This window comes from Oncorhynchus mykiss, chromosome 12 (genome assembly GCF_057628025.1).
Source record: "Oncorhynchus mykiss isolate SJ-2025 chromosome 12, ASM5762802v1, whole genome shotgun sequence".
NCBI classification, from domain to species: Eukaryota; Metazoa; Chordata; class Actinopteri; order Salmoniformes; family Salmonidae; genus Oncorhynchus; species Oncorhynchus mykiss.
In genome coordinates, this window is record NC_143033.1 from 85,383,284 (window position 1) to 85,399,363 (window position 16,080).

Sequence of the window (16,080 nt, forward strand, 5' to 3'; positions counted from 1 at the left end):
GTATGTAACCATACATATATTCCAGTTCTGAACGCCAAACATACATTGAGGACAAGACAGACCAACACAGACGATGGATGTGCGTAGTGGGTGTGGCCTTGCTCTGACCACAGAACATTGGCTGTCATTTTCTGTTCATTCCCGACAATTCTACATGTTGAATCACCACTGAGCAGGTGATCTACTGCGCATAGCCAACATTCGTGTTGATCCGTCTTGTCCTTTAGATACAGTATGCCTTTTCAGACAGGACAAAAGAGAAAGACATCTAAACAGATTTATTGAGGAGCGTGGATTCACATGAGGCGAGTGAAAGCTGATCTCTGTTATCGTCACCTTGCAGCTACTCCTAAAGTTCACTTTATTTACAGCATATACAACATGGCACCCAGTCCCACCTGATTATTAGTCATCCAAGTCAATACAGGACATTTACAGGACAGCTGTGTATATTTCAAAATCAAACTGAAAATATAAAAAAAGTTAACATTTACATGCAACAAAAGTATTTAGCATATTACATTATGCTAATGTTTTCATTATAATACAACTTAATTTACAGTGCACCATGAGATAATTATTTTCCTCATGATTCACTGTCTGAGAACCCATCCCTTTAAATGGCAGCATTTAAATATAAATGTAATATTCTGAAGAAAATCATTCAAACTTCAATTACTTTGTAAACACCAATATTGGAATATAAAAGGTTATTTGTTGTGAGACAAAGACAGATATTCACAAGGAAGGAAGGCTAATCATGTTGTGAAGACTTTTCACAATGACAAACGTTAATTTCAGTGTCATTGGAGAGACAATCACATGGTCTCATACCATCCCTAATAATCTATTTGATCCTCTGTATCTCCTCATCTCCATCCCCACCCAACACCCCTCTTTCCTCCTAGCCCTCCCCCTCTCAGCTCAGGGCCATGGTGGCCAGACTCACTAGGTCACGTTTCAGAGTCTCTGTACAGTCTGCCTCTCTGGCCAGTCTGCGCAGGCAGTCTGCAGCCAGGGAAGAAGGGCGGGGCTGGGAGAAGCCCTGAGAGCCCAGCAGTAGGGACAGGCAGGCCCTGCCCAGTCCAGGATAGCTGTACCGTTGGGAAAACCAATACACCTGTGGTAGAAGGGCCCATCTACCAGGACCAACTTTAGAGTCCTGTACAGAATCCTCAACCTTCTGTGTGTTTGAAACACTCCGCAGTTTAGAACGTCTTTTGCAGCACTTTGAGGCAGAACTTGATTTCAGCGGATTGACACAAGTCTCCAGTCCTGAGGTTGTCTTTGGTGCACTAATGCCCTTCTGGCCTGGTCCAGGGGCAGAGTGCCGTCTACCCTCTGTCTGCTGACAGGGTTGGAGTCCAGAGCCATGTAGTGACTCAGCCTGGCCTGCTGTCACTGTGGGGGCCAAGGAGTCTGTCTGGGCCTCAGAACCACTCAACTCTAGTCCAGATGTGCGGTTTGCCAGGCTCTCGTCAGCAGACTCTCCCTCGGACCCATATTGGTCCATGTTAGATGGAGGCTTTTTGGCAACGTCTGCAATTCGACCAGCATTCTTGGCAGAGCAGGACAGCAAAGACACACACAGATCCTCCACCTCCCTCTGCAACTCTGTCACCAAAAACCTACAGGCCCCCATCATCGTCTCAGCTAGGGGGGTCTTCTGGAAGCCCTGTGCCTCTGGTGAGGGTTCTTCTGCCCCGTCTCTCCAGACACCCAGCCCCTCAGAGGCCAAGGATCCCAAAATCTGACACTCTCCTCTGCCTTCTCTCTCCGTCTCATCCCCCTGTTCCTCTGCAGTCTCTCCATCCTTGTTCAGGCGACAGCCATGCAGATAGTGCAGTACAGGTAGCAGCATGCCTTGGCTCACATCCCTGATGGGGATGGCCTCCCCGGTTCTCCCTTGTGCCTCTCCAAAGCCCCCCCTCAACAGGGCCCTGAAGTACTCTGACCCCACCACCTCAGTTCCCTCCGCCCCAGCCACTGCTTCCCTATTGGCTGACACCTGGCTCCCATCGTCCAGCAGGAAGAGGAGGTCAAAGGTTGAGTCATTGTAGGGACAGATATTGACCAGACAAGGCTTTTTTAAGGGAGGGGGTGAAGCTTCACTGGTTTGTGAGACTGACAGGGGTTTGATAGGACTGAGTACCCTGCACCTTCTTTTAGCCAGTACTGTTTTGGGGCAACCCATCAGACTAGAGAGGCATCCAATCAGCAGGGAGAAATACAGAGAGTGCAGCTGGGGGGCGGAGACATGTTGCGGTGAGTTGAGACAATCTGAGAGGAGTCGTCGGCATTCACTGGTGTGATGGTCTTCCTCTTCCTCGTCCTCATTACATCCAAGGGGCTCCAGAGCCAAGAGTAGACCACCGTTGTCTAGAAGAAGTTTCTTCAAGAGAACCTTGTTACTGTTAGGGAACACAAGTTGATGTCAGATTACAGTTGGTATACATTTCTTAACATTCCACCAGTGCCATTTCACACAAGACAATTTGACTTACCCATTTACTAGTGGTAGAGACAGAGCACAGTTCAGTTTGTCTGACTCTGAGCCTGACAGCATCACATGGCTCAGGACTCCAGAACCAAATCCAGATTCACACTGAACACGTAGATTACTAAGCAGAGCAAGACCTAAAAAAAAAAAAATTATACCCAAAACTTTACAGCAGCACTATTACAAACTAAAAACCAAACTTTATGATCAAGTACATCAATTAAACTTACCAAGCTGTTTCACTTTGGACTTGACCCTATCAGTCTGCCTCTCTCCAGCTCCCCAACTCTCAGGGTCACTCCCTCTCTGGACCAGGTGATGGCGGATCAGAGCCACTGAGCCAGTCCTGACCAGCGCCTGCAGACAGTTGGGGTTGCAGCTCAGCCGGCACAGCATGCGGAAGCACCTGCCGCTGGGGTCCTGATGCTGGCTGAGGTAGAACAGTAGGCCAGAGATGATGCCTGAGTTGACCAGAGCAGCGCTGGGGTCCGTGGCGTGAGAGAAGCGTGAGAGCAGCAGCAGGATGGGAGACTCTGGAGCCCAAGGCTCAGGGTGGTAGGGGTGGTGGTAAGCCTGGGGTCGGAACACTGTGGGAGGGGTGTCGAGGGACACCACACTGGAGCGGGTGGTTGAGGGGACACGTGGCCTTTTCCGTGGAGGGGAGGAGAACTTGGATGGGGAGAGGGAAGTGAGGGGTGGAATAGTGGGGGAAGGGAGAGAAGAGGTAGAGGAGCCAGGCTGGGCTTGGGGGGTGGAGATAGAGGAGCTGGGCTGGGCTTGGGGGGTGGAGATAGAAGAGCTGGGCTGGGCTCGGGGGGTGGAGGTAGAGGAGCTGGGCTGGGCTTGGGGGGTGGAGGTAGAGAAGCTGAGCTGGGCTTGGGGGGTGGAGGTAGAGAAGGGCAGAGGGACACAGGGAGGCAGATCAGCAGTTTTTGAGGGAGATGACATGTGGACCTGAGCTGGAGAACTCGTTGAGGTAGAGGGGGTGGATTGACTCTGAGATTTGGGTGCGGATAAGGGAGTGGAGGAAGGTAGTGAGCGGGTAGGAGATAAGCATTTTAAAGGGGAATGACAGTCAGTGGAAGATGTTTGGGGAGAAGAAGAGGGGATATGAAGACTCCCCCAATCTCCCTCCGTGCCTCCAGGAGAGTCAAGAAGATCCCCCTCAGAGGAGATCAAACCTTCAGACACCAACCAGGACCTGGATGAGTAGCAATAGGACAGGTCAGATATCCATTTTTACAAAACTCAAATAAATCACAGGTGCACAAACCCAGAGGGGGGCAAAGGTGAGTCTGTTCACTCACCTCAGGCTAAGAAAGCTGGATGACCCAAGGACATGCTCCTTCCCCATCTCCTCTTTCCTGTTCCCCTCTGGGGGAGGGAAGTCAAATGAGTCGAAACATGACGTAGACAGCAGCTCTGAAGCAAACATGGTAGAGGTGAGGCTCACATCCATCTTCCCAGCAGATGGCTCCTCACCTTTAGCCAGCTCCACTAACCGAGCAACTAGCAGGGGGACTATTCCCAATTCTTGTAACTGTTCCAGGGCAGCTTCGTCATAGACAAAGTCAACACAAGCCAGAATGACCAATCGGTCGAGGGGGTGGCTCCGATGAACACCAAGGAAGCCAATCAACACCTCCAGACCGCCACTCTCCTTCACTTTGGCCCGGTTCACTGCCTCTTTGCAGCATAAGCAGAGAGCCTTGAGGAACACTCCAGACTTCAGGCCGTCCTTCTTGACCTCCTCCGTAAACTTCTGGATTACCCCCAGGGAACCCACCAGAGGACGTAAGCAGCCTTGAGTGCACATGTTGGCCAGGGTTTTCAACGCAAGCTCCTCAAAAGGTTTAGCGGCCTCTCCCGAAGCCATGACACCTAGCTGAGCTAGAACCCCAGATCGGGACACCTCTCTAGCACACTCTACACCACAGCTCCTGGTGAGCTCATGGAGGGTCCGGAGTGCTGCTCTCCTCAGCCCCAGAGGGTACTCTGGAGCAATGAGCGGGGCGAGAGCAGTCAGAGTACCCTGGGTGAGCAGTAAAAGGCGGTTTGAGGGGGTGTCTGCAAGGTAGAGGAGGGCACGGGCAGCCGACTGAGCACACTCTAGTTTAGAGGAAGGGGCTTCCAGTGGGTCATCAGAGGGAGGGGATGGGGCGGATGCAAGAGAGACGCAGAGGAGCAGGAGTGGAACACCACCTGTGTCGAAAACAGAAAAGCAATTATTTTTCAGGGACAAAATCTAATGTTCAACTTATACAGTACCAGTACTCATTCAAGGGTTTCTTTATTTTTACTATATTGTAGAATAATAGTGAAGACATCAAAACTATGAAAGAACACATATGGAATCATGTAGTAACCATAAAAGTGTTAAACAAATCAAAATACATTTTATATTTGAGATTCTTCAAAATAGCCACCCTTTGCCAAGTGTGTGCAAAGCTGTCAAGGCATTCTCTCAACCAGCTTCATGAGGTAGTCACCTGGAATGCATTTAAATGAACAGCGTTGTTAAAGTTTATTTGTGGAATTTATTTCCTTCTTAATGTGTTTGAGCCAATCAGTTGTGTTGTGACAAAGTAGGGGTGTATGCAGAAGATACCCCTATTTGGTAAAAACAAAAAAAAAGTCCATATATGGCAAGAACAGCTCAAATAAGCAAAGAGAAATGACAGTCTTTAATAGAACTTTAAGACATGAAGGTCAGTCAATCCAGAACATTTCAAGAACTTTAAAAGTTTCTTCAAGTGCAGTCACAAAAACCATCAAGCGCTATGATGAAACTGGCTCTCATGAGGACCACCACAGGAAACGGAGACCCAGAGTTACCTCTGCTGCAGAGAATAAGTTCATTAACTTCTTGGTGACAGGGGGCAGTATTTTCACGTTCGGATGAAATGAATGCCCAAATTCAACTGCCCGCTACTCATCCCCTGAAGATAAGATATGCATATTATTAGTAGATTTGGTTAGACTCTGGGAATCCAGATTTCTAAGGGACCTTCTTGCAGTTCCTAGCGCTTCCACTGGATGTCAACAATCTTTAGAAATTGGTTGAGGTTTTTCCTTTGTAATGAAGAAGTACAGCCATCTTGAACGAGGGTCACTTGAAGTGTACTGTTACGATAGAGGCGCATGACCAGAAAGCTACAGTTTGTTTTCCTCCCGTCTTCAATTTTATCGATTATTTACTTTTAAAAATACCCAAAGTTGTATTACAAAAGTAGTTTAAAATGTTTTGGCAAAGTTTACAGGTAACTTTTGAGATCTTTTGTAGTCACGTTGCGCAAGTTGGAACCAGTGTTTTTCTGGATCAAACGCGCCAAATAAATGGACATTTTGGATATATTGACGGAATTAATCGAACAAAAGGACCATTTGTGATGTTTATGGGACATATTGGAGTGCCAACAAAAGAAGCTCGTCCAAGGTAAGGCATGAATTATATTTTTATTTCTGCGTTTTGTGTCGCGCCTGCAGGGTTGAAATATGCTTCTCTCTCCGTTTACGGAGGTGCTATCCTCAGATAATAGCATAATTTGCTTTCACCGAAAAGCCTTATTGAAATCTGACATGTTGGCTGGATTCACAAGTGTAGCTTTAATTTGCTATCTTGCATGTGTGATTTAATGAAAGTTAGATTTTTATAGTAATTAATTTGAATTTGGCGCTCTGCATTTTGCCTGGCTTTTGGCCAGGTGGGACGCTAGCATCCCACATATCCCAGAGAGGTTAAGAGTCACCATCCTCAGAAATTGCAGCCCAAATAAGTGCTTCAGAGTACAAGTAAGACATCTCAACATTAACTGTTCAGAGGAGACTGCATGAAATCAGGCCTTCATGGTCAAATTGCTGCAAAGAAACCACTACTAAAGGGCCACTAAGATGAGACTTGGGCAAAGAAACACGAGCAATGGACTTCGAAAGGTCTTCAAAAGCCAAGTTAACAAACAGATAACCGACCATTTCAAATCCCACCGTACCTTCTCCGCTATGCAATCTGGTTTCAGAGCTGGTCATGGGTGCACCTCAGCCACGCTCAAGGTTCTAAACAACATCATAACCGCCATCGATAAGAGACATTACTGTGCAGCCGTATTCATCGACCTGGCCAAGGCTTTCGACTCTGTCAATCACCACATTCTTATTGGCAGACTCGACAGCCTTGGTTTCTCAAATGATTGCCTCGCCTGGTTTACCAACTACTTCTCAGACGGAGTTCAGTGTGTCAAATCGGAGGGCCTGTTGTCCGGACCTCTGGCTGTCTCTATGGGGGTGCCACAGGGTTCAATCCTCGGGTCGACTCTCTTCTCTGTATATATCAATGATGTTGCTCTTGGTGCTGGTAATTCTCTGATCCACCTCTACGCAGACGACACCATTCTGTATACTTCTGGCCCTTCTTTGGACACTTAACTAACCTCCAGGTGAGCTTCAATGCCATACAACTCTCCTTCCGTGGCCTCCAACTGCTCTTAAAACGCAGGGAAAACTAAATGCATGCTATTCAACCGGTCATTGCCCGCACCTGCTCGCCCGTCCAGCATCACCACTCTGAACGGCTCTGACTTAGAATACGTGGACAACTACAAATACCTAGGTGTCTGGTTAGACTGTAAACTCTCCTTCCAGACTCACATTAAGCATCTCCAATCCAAAATGAAATCTAGAACTGGCTTCCTATATCGCAACAAAGCATCCTTCACTCATGCTGCCAAACATACCCTCGTAAAACTGACCATCCTACCGATCCTCGACTTCAGTGATGTCATCTATAAAATAGCCTCCAAAACGCTACTCAACAAACTGGATGCAGTCTATCACAGTGCCATCCGTTTTGTCACCAAAGCCCCATACACTACCTACCATTGCGACCTGTACGCTCTCGTTGGTTGGCACTCACTTCATACTCATCGCCAAACCCACTGGCTACAGGTTATCTACAAGTTTCTGCTAGGTAAAGCCCCGCCTTATCTCAGCTCACTGGTTACCATAGCAGCACCCACTCGTGGCACGCGCTCCAGCAGGTATATCTCACTGGTCACTCCCAAAGCCAATTCCTCCTTTGGTCGTCTTTCCTTCCAGTTCTCTGCTGCCAATGACGGGAACGAACTGCAAAAATCTCTGAAGCTAATGACGGGAATGAACTACAAAAATCACTGAAGCTGGAGACTCAGATCTCCCTCACTAGCTTTAAGCACCAGCTGTCAGAGCAGCTCACAGATCACTACACCTGTACATTGCCCATCTATCTACCTACCTCATCCCCATACAGTATATATTTATTTATCTTGCTCCTTTGCACCCCAGTATCTCTACTTGCACATTCATCTTCTGCACATCTACCATTCCAGTGTTTAATTGCTATATTGTAATTACTTCGCCAACATGGCCTACTTATTGCCTTAACTCCCTCGTCTTACCTCATTTGCACTCACTGTATATATACTTGTTTTATTTTGTTTTACTGTATTATTGACTGTTTTGTTTATTCCATGTGTAACTCTGTGTTGTTGTATGTGTTGAATTGCTATGCTTTATCTTGGCCAGGTGGCAGTTGTAAATGAGAACTTATTATCAACTTGCCTACCTGGTTACATAAAGGTGAAAAAACAACAACAAAAAACATTAGGCCGGTGGAAATCTGTCCTTTGGCCTGATGAGTCCAAATGTGAGATTTTTGGTTCCAACCGCTGTGTCTTTGTGAGACGCAAAGTAGGTGAACAGATGATATCCGCATGTGTGGTTCTCACTGTGAAGCATGGAGGAGGAGGTGTGATGGTGCTTTGCTGGTGACACGGTCAGTGATTTATTTAGAATTCAAGGCGCACTTAACCACCATGGCTACCACAGCATTCTGCAGCAATACACCATCCCATATGAATCTCCCTTCAAAAGCAATAAGAACACCACTATAGCGAAGCATAGTTTTTTGGCTAGTCATCCATGTCTCCGCTAAATATACAACACTGACTGACAAAAAGTACCAGTTAGTGTGGTAGCCTTCTGTTGCCTATTGTTAGTGGGACAATCATTTGTTTATCAACAGGACAGGTGAAGCTGGTTGAGAGAATGCCAAGAGTGTGCAAAACTGTCATTAAGGCGGCTACTTTGAAGAATAAAAAATACAAAATATATTTTGATTTGTTTAACACTTTTATGGTAACTCAGTGATTCCATATGTCTTATTAGTAACCGGAAGGTTGCGAGTTCAAACCCCCGAGCTGACAAGGTACAAATCTGTCGTTCTGCCCCTGAACAGGCAGTTAACCCACTGTTCCTAGGCCGTCATTGAAAATAAGAATTTGTTCTTAACTGACTTGCCTGGTTAAATAAAGGTAAAATAAAAATTACATAGTTTGATGTCTTCCCCTCTTATTCTACAATGTAGATAATAGTACAAATAAAGAGAAACCCTGTTTCCAAACTTTTGACTGGTACTGTACTACAAAACAAAAATACTAATCAGAAAGTTATGTACAGACAAGACACAGGCAGCCAAAATCATTATTACATTTTTTTTAACTTACCGGCAGAGTGGACAAGTGTGGAACTCTCTGGGTCCATGGCCAAGTTCCCCAAGGCCCGGGCTGCTCTGTTCTGGATTGTCTCCATGGCTACATTCTTCTTCAAAATACCCACTAAGAAAGGAAGAACAAACTTACATTTCTGAAATCCTCACCATCATGTGAAATGAATGATTTAAACTTATTGTGATAGTCACTTGCCCACAATAGATATTCCATCAAGCTTCCTAACCTTTAGAGGGGAGAAAAACATTAAATATCATAATGTAAGTCACCACTGTCCAACTTTTCATACTAAACATTCATATTCAATCAATGTAAATGTGTAGCAGCCCTGATTTGTCCTACACCCTTCTGTCTCACCTCAACTCGTGTCTGTCTCTCAGTGCAGCAGTTAGCCAGGATGCTGAGAGCCAGGTCCAGAGTCTTCCTGGAACACTCAGGGTGCTTTAGCAGGTCCAGGAGAGTGCGCAGTCCACCCTGGCCTCGGAATCGAGCTATCCCACTGCTTCCTCCTTTAATGTGCTGTGTGCGGATGGCCACCAGTGCTCGCCACTGCCCAGCTTTGACCCTCTTGTCCAGCTGTCTGTGTCCACTGATGTCCGGCCCTGCAGTGCCTGGCTTGTGGTCCTCGGCTGCTGCTCTCCCAGGTTTAGAGAGCTGTGACAGGCACCAGGTCAGAGAGGTCTCTGGGGAGGCTGAGGACACTTCTCTGGGGTTGCCTGCCCATGTCCCTCGTTTCTGGATCCCTGGCACTGGCTTTGACGCCATGATGCCACTAATTGTCTCCAACCCACCTGCTCTTCTGCTTATCCTCACTAACAAGTCACTTCACAGAAAGTGATGACATGGATGATGACAGGGGGACTGAGGGGCAGAAATGTGGATCATTATTTTTGTGCATTTTACTTTTCAATTTTCTTAGGCTACATCAAAGTTATACAGTATTAAACATGGTTAACAAATTATCTCCTCTAGTGTATTTTCATCTTAATCAATTTCCAAAGTTTGTCAAAAAATTCTGGAAAATAACAAAAATACTACAAATACCGGCATGACAAGTGGAAGAAATTACCCTTTGACCTCACTTCTTAGCAATGCTGCTGGGAGTTGAAGTTTGTAAACCTCTTGTCCACTCCCTAAAAAAACAGGCCTCTGTATGCGAGAAGGCCCAACAAACAATCACGGTGCGTTATTGTGCGAACACAAGTGCTGTAATCTATGTTTTTAAGTCCCATCTCAAGAGTAATAAAGTATTTGCAATGACTAATTATTCCCACCGACATAATTAATTCAATCAAACGAAGAATAATCGTTTTAGCTAGCCGCTAACGCCATCTTTTAGCTGGACGATAAACAGGAGGCGCCACGAAAAGGGGGGAGGGATGTGTGAAGGGGTGGGTCGTTCTATTTAATCATGGGCCTTGTAGTCTCAGCTGTTTTACAACTATCAGAATTAAGTAATATTTCTCTAGGAAAAATAGCATTTCCCAAAATATTTATAAATAACTCTTTGTTTCAAGCCATATCTATAGCAACCGGTGATTGTTGTTAAGTAAGCTAAATAAATCTTGTTTCGTTAGAACTGTAAAAACTACATTTTCCATATTGCTCTACGATGCAATGGCTACGCTCACTGGGAGGTGCTGGAAACAAGTATGGGGTTGTTGTTATATTCATCGTTTTAGTTGATGCGGGGGAAAAAATAATCGCATGCCATAGCACAGTTGTTAAATTATTGGTTTGAATTGCTTGTCATATCCTACTTCAAACACATTTTATTGTCACTGAGTAACACAATGGATATTATTGAGACGGTTGTAACAGAGAGTATTGAAGTAGATGAAACTCCAACGGCGTCCAGTTTGGCTCCAGATAAATCGAAAGCAGGTCAGTGCAACTTGTCAGCAGATTGCATTCATCGTTATTTGCGAGGAGCTCGATGAGTTTGTGGTTTATCACTGATATTTATCAGAATAATTTGAATTGCCTCTCAAAGTTTCTCAATAGGGCACGTTTCTGTAAACACACGGGCTACGAGGAAAACAGATGACAAATTAATAAACAAAATTTAACAAAACATCATTTATTTGTATCTCATTGTTTTTATATATACACATTTATCAACTTCCCTTCTCCAGAGTTTGTATGGACTTTACAAGCCACATGGCAACTTGTCCAAACCCGCCTCGAAATGGACCAGGATTTTGACCAGCCAGTGTGCAAGAAAAAGAAACTGTGGGAGACAGTGGCTGAGAGAGTGACTGCCAAGCTAAGAGCAGCTGGGAGCACAGATGTCACAGTCAAGGCCTATGAGTGTGATCTGAAGTGGCGTAACATGTTGGCCACATACAGGAAAAATGCTGAGAGGTCCAAGAGACTGGGGGCCCAGAGTGTCCACTGGGAGTTCTTCAAGGCCATGCATGAGGTCCTGGGGAAGAGTCGGGAGGAGATCGAGGCACAGCGCAGGTCCAAACTCAATGGGACCAAGCTGGGCAAGGCTATTGCCAGCAAGCGGTTTACCCCCATCCTTCCTACACCCTCCCTGACAGCTGCCCCCTTTGCTTCCAGGCCCCCCCAGGATGTCCTGCAGCTGTACATGGAGCTGCAAGAGAGGAAGATGAACATGTGGGCCCAGCAGAAGGCCCTGGAGGAGAGGAAGATAGAGGCCATCAATAATCTAGCCCGTGCAATCTCCAGTTTGTCTCACAGTCAAAACAACAGTTTCCAGCTGCCAGAGTAGCAGTACAGCACACCCGAGCAAAGGAGTTCTCACTGAACTAAAAACTTGTGGATTTTGTGTAATATATAGAAGCTTGTGCATAGAATGAAAGACTGCATCATGCAAATGTTTCTTAAGCGTTCAACCATTCAGCTACTTTGTGTTGTCATGACTTGTCATTGTATTTGTTTTTATTATGCTGTAATAACACCATTTGACAAAGGAGTTCACTGCAGGAATTCCCTGTAATACCTGTGAATGAGAAGGCGGCTACACAGGGCATATTGTACATAGATCTGCCATAGGATACAAATAATCCTACATATGTATAAAATACAAGATATTGCTGTGATACTCTTCCCTTTAACAGCATTTATATTGTATATTTTATTATCTCAATACAAACACAAAAATTATAAATCACTTTATGTACTTCCAGAATCCAACTCTTTGTACAGCAAATCTGCGATGGCTTCCCTTCTCCTCACACCCTCCTCATCACACTCCCCCTCTCCCTCCTGTGTCCCTGCCTCCCTCTCAACCTGTCCGTTGACCACTTTCCCCATGTCCAGAAATACATTGTGGAGTATGCAAGCAGTGAGGACAACTGCTTTGGCTCTTTCATAGTTCCCCATGTCCAAATACCTGAGCCTTTCAAATCTGGCTTTCAGGTCAGCCACAGCCTGGTCCAGGAGGTAAAAATGGGCTTCCAGTGACCTATTGTAAAGATTTCCCCTGGGGCCACGACCCACTACATACGGGGTCAATATCTGGGCAGAGGCTGGATATCCAACTCGAGCCACTAGGCAGGTCCCCGGGGGCATCATCTCAGGGAGCTGTTTGAGTTTGTCCCTCAGAGCACTGGCTCTATCCAGGTCTGAACCCTTGCTGATTCTGCAGTGTATCAACCTGCCTGTATGGTTACACACCAGCTCCAGGTTCAGCCAGGAGTCGGGATGGGCCTCCTTCTTCATCCTCTTTACCTCTGGCACCATGCTCTCCACATCCTGTTTGCCAATGGGCAGGCGGATGGGGATGCGGGTGTGCCCCAAGACTCCCAAGACCCTGGGGACGCCCTTCTCTTCTAAGCCCTTGGCTTTCCCCAGCAGGCTGGAGAGCGGGGAGAGGTTTTCAACAGCCTCAATGCCTGGAGGAGAGAAGGACCAGAAACAAACACAGGTGTTTGTCAGGATATTGTAATTCAGTGATATTCTACGGGGGGGGGGGGGGGGGGGGGGACAATATACAAATGTTTTTGTAAAAGATAATTGGAAAACATTTCTTGAGTAAATGTATTGATACCTTTTCATTTTGAAGTTAATGCAATTAATTGAAGGTTATTTGTTGATGTAAAAATCTAAATGGACTGATTTTAAGGTTGTGTCATCCGATTTGGGGTGGCAAGAAATTATTGGGGGGGAAATGGGGTCCCCAGAAATACTGGCGGATAAAATGGGGTCCCTGCTGAAAACGTTTGTATAACAATTGTAATTGATCCACATTGAACAGCAGTCTACATACCAGTCGGCCATCTAATTTGTTGGTCCTCAAGTGTGTTCACACGCTCACAAAAGGAAAAGAAGATCCTATGAATATTTCCTTTTTCCAGGCGGAAACTGGTAGACACAGAGCGATAGCTGAGGCGCTTGGAGAGGAGGGTGAGGGACAGGAGAACAGTGTGGGACAGGGATAAGCGGGCACGTCCTGCCATACGGCTCTGATTGTATCTTGAGTTTGAATTCTGGAGGAGATCTGTAATGTACTGAGAGATGAAAATAAACATAAATCAGATCTGTGCATAGCAAATGAACCAAATGGTGTCATCTCAAATCTGCATTAGTGTGGGGATGGAAAAATAGATCAAGCCACAACAATGAAGAAAAGTAGGCCTACTGAAGGCTACCTGAACTGCAGCGTTTTCCTCAGCATCAGTTAACTGTTGAGATTCAGACTCCTCTTCTACATGAGAAAGTGTTGTAAGTTCTGTTGTTGACCGAATTTGGTTTTGCTGTTGAGGTTCTTCCACCAGCTGAGACAGTTGTAGGTAGATTGGTCCAGGCTGGTCCTGAACCTTTGCTAGGAGGTCAGCTTCCAGAATTTCTTCCACTGTTCGGTCCAATCGTTGCTCCAGTTCGTCTTGAGAAAGAGGCTCCCATTCACGCTGCATCATTTCGAGCACAGCTCGACCAGCCGACTCAACATAATTATTATCCATGCGTGTGCGTGGTGCTGAGCGCAGTGGAAAAAGTTTGATAGAGGACCACCGAAACGGTAACGTTATCCTGAATAGCGTGTTTAATAATTTATTTGTTTTGCTGATTCACTCCTTTAAATAGTTTATGGATAATGCCATGATTGTTCAGAACTTGGTCTGCCAACACTAAATTACAGGCTAGCTAGCGATCTAAAATGTATAATAGTGTAACTTATCACAGATACTGGTAACTAAACTAGCTAATTTAGTAAATTACGTTATATCTAACTAGCTTGCTAATCCACTATGTCCTCAGTTATTGTGTAGATTGCTAGTTAGATACCCGACAGCTGAGTTGCAAATAAATTAGGTAGCTAAATATTTGTTCTGTCTAGCTAGCTAGCTCTCATCCATCCTGCTAAAAACAAAAATAGAATCTTCTTCTTTAAAGTATTATGGCAGACTACACCTATTGGTGTATTGCCGCCATCTACTGTACGGGGTCGTCTTCGATATTATTGCAGCACGAACTATTGCGGTGGTGGAAAAGTACTAAATTGTCATACTTAAGTAAAAGTAAAGATATCTTAATAGAAAATGACTAAAAGTCATCCAGTAAAATACTACACAAGTATTTGGTTTTAAATATACTTAAGTATCAAAAGTAAATGGAATTGCTAAAATGTACTTAAGTATCATAAGTACAAGTATCAATTATTTAAACTTACTTATATTAACAAAACCAGATGACACGATTTTTATTGGCAGATAGTCAGGGGCACACTCCAACACACAATTTACAAACGAATCATTTGTGTTTTAGTGAGTCTGCCAGATCAAAGGCAGTAGGAATGACCAGGGATGTTCCCTTGATAAGTGTGTGAATTGGACCATTTTCCCATCAACATGTAGAGTACTTTTGGGTGTCAGGGAAAATGTATGGAGTAAAAAGTACATTATTTTGATTTAGTAATGTAGCAAAGTAAAAGTTGCCAAAAATGTAAATAGTAAAGTACAGATACCCCCCCCCAAAAAACTACTTAAGTAGCACTTTCAAGTATTTTTACCTAAGTACTTGACACCACTGGGTACGAAGAAAAATGCTATAGGTGCATGCTGCCACCTACTGTTTTGGCTGTATCAGCACAAATAATTAAAATAAACTAAACCTAACGAACTCCTTTTTCGGACTCAACTGCCAATGCCCATCCCTACAGGCGCTGGGAAATATATTCTGCTGTAGCTAGCGTAATACAGTAAAAAAGTGCAGGACATCACACTCTTTTGGCGGTAGTATAATACACTATCATAAAATCCTGAACATTTCCTAATTTTACTGCTGAACAGATTTTATTTCACCATATGAATGACAAAGTGAATGGCACAAAAGCATTTCACAGAATAGTTTGCATTAACGAAAGCAATAACAATATACCACACAAGGGCTGACAAATGTATTGTTTGTCAACAAAAGGACTTTGTGGTTGTCCTGTTTTTAAAAGAGGATGTTGGCGAACTATTTCCATCATATTTTAAGAGAATGACAACCACAGATTGTTGACTCTGAGACAGTAATTTGTACCTTTGTTTATCACGAAAGATGAGCGGACCACCGAAACGATCGAGGACCACCGAAAATATGCTAAATTCCGTATTTACTGATGTTTAGTTAATTCATTAAAATATAGTTGATGCAAAAGGCCATGCTTGTTCAGCCAACACACTAAATTACAAAGTACAGGCTAGCTAGCCATCTAAACATTTTACCAAGGTAATTTATTAACAAATATTAAGGTCACTAATGAATGGGCTATTATTGTTATAGCTAACTCGCTAATCCACTTCATCCTCAATTGTGTAGATTAATAAAGTTACCTACCTGACCCTTTATCCAAATAAATGAGCTAGCTACATTTTTGACTGGCTCTCATCCAGCCTGCTACAAACACATTCTTCTCCTGCTGTAGCTAGTTTAATAGATTAAGCAAGTGCTCACCTCTTTCTGGCTGTAGTATAACACTACACTATCATACAATCTTGGCAATTTCAAATTTCGCTGATTTTATTTCACCATATGAATGATAAATACCAAGTAAAGTGAATGGCACAAAAGCATTTCACAGAGTCCATT

General features: G+C 44.6%; 3 protein-coding genes across 8 annotated transcripts; 1 reads left to right on the forward strand and 2 right to left on the reverse strand.

The window, feature by feature from the left end:
• Positions 1–263: 263 nt before the first annotated feature.
• On the reverse strand, positions 264–10,441 carry LOC110538625 (armadillo repeat-containing protein 5). 6 transcript variants are annotated; one of them, XM_036938777.2, is made up of 8 exons: positions 10,109–10,441; positions 9,397–9,900; positions 9,235–9,265; positions 9,037–9,147; positions 3,808–4,702; positions 2,731–3,701; positions 2,505–2,637; positions 264–2,411 (listed from the first exon to the last, which is right to left on the reverse strand). In XM_036938777.2, exons 2-8 carry the CDS (start codon positions 9,802–9,804, stop codon positions 920–922), a joined length of 4,041 nt encoding a protein of 1,346 aa, XP_036794672.2. In that variant the 5' UTR covers positions 9,805–9,900; positions 10,109–10,441; the 3' UTR covers positions 264–919. The 6 variants fall into 6 exon arrangements, with proteins under 6 accessions (XP_036794672.2, XP_036794674.2, XP_036794673.2 ...); XM_036938779.2 differs by having other exon boundaries at positions 10,122–10,424; XM_036938778.2 differs by having other exon boundaries at positions 10,084–10,413.
• A 207-nt stretch (positions 10,442–10,648) lies between these two features.
• On the forward strand, positions 10,649–12,184 carry LOC110538628 (uncharacterized). Its single transcript, XM_021625566.3, has 2 exons — positions 10,649–10,923; positions 11,175–12,184. The coding sequence occupies exons 1-2, from the start codon at positions 10,833–10,835 to the stop codon at positions 11,774–11,776; spliced, it is 693 nt and encodes a 230-aa protein (XP_021481241.1). The 5' UTR covers positions 10,649–10,832; the 3' UTR covers positions 11,777–12,184.
• On the reverse strand, positions 11,104–15,957 carry LOC110538627 (uncharacterized). Its single transcript, XM_021625565.3, has 3 exons — positions 13,659–15,957; positions 13,277–13,517; positions 11,104–12,902 (listed from the first exon to the last, which is right to left on the reverse strand). The coding sequence occupies exons 1-3, from the start codon at positions 13,968–13,970 to the stop codon at positions 12,181–12,183; spliced, it is 1,275 nt and encodes a 424-aa protein (XP_021481240.2). The 5' UTR covers positions 13,971–15,957; the 3' UTR covers positions 11,104–12,180.
• Between the last annotated feature and the right edge of the window lie 123 nt (positions 15,958–16,080).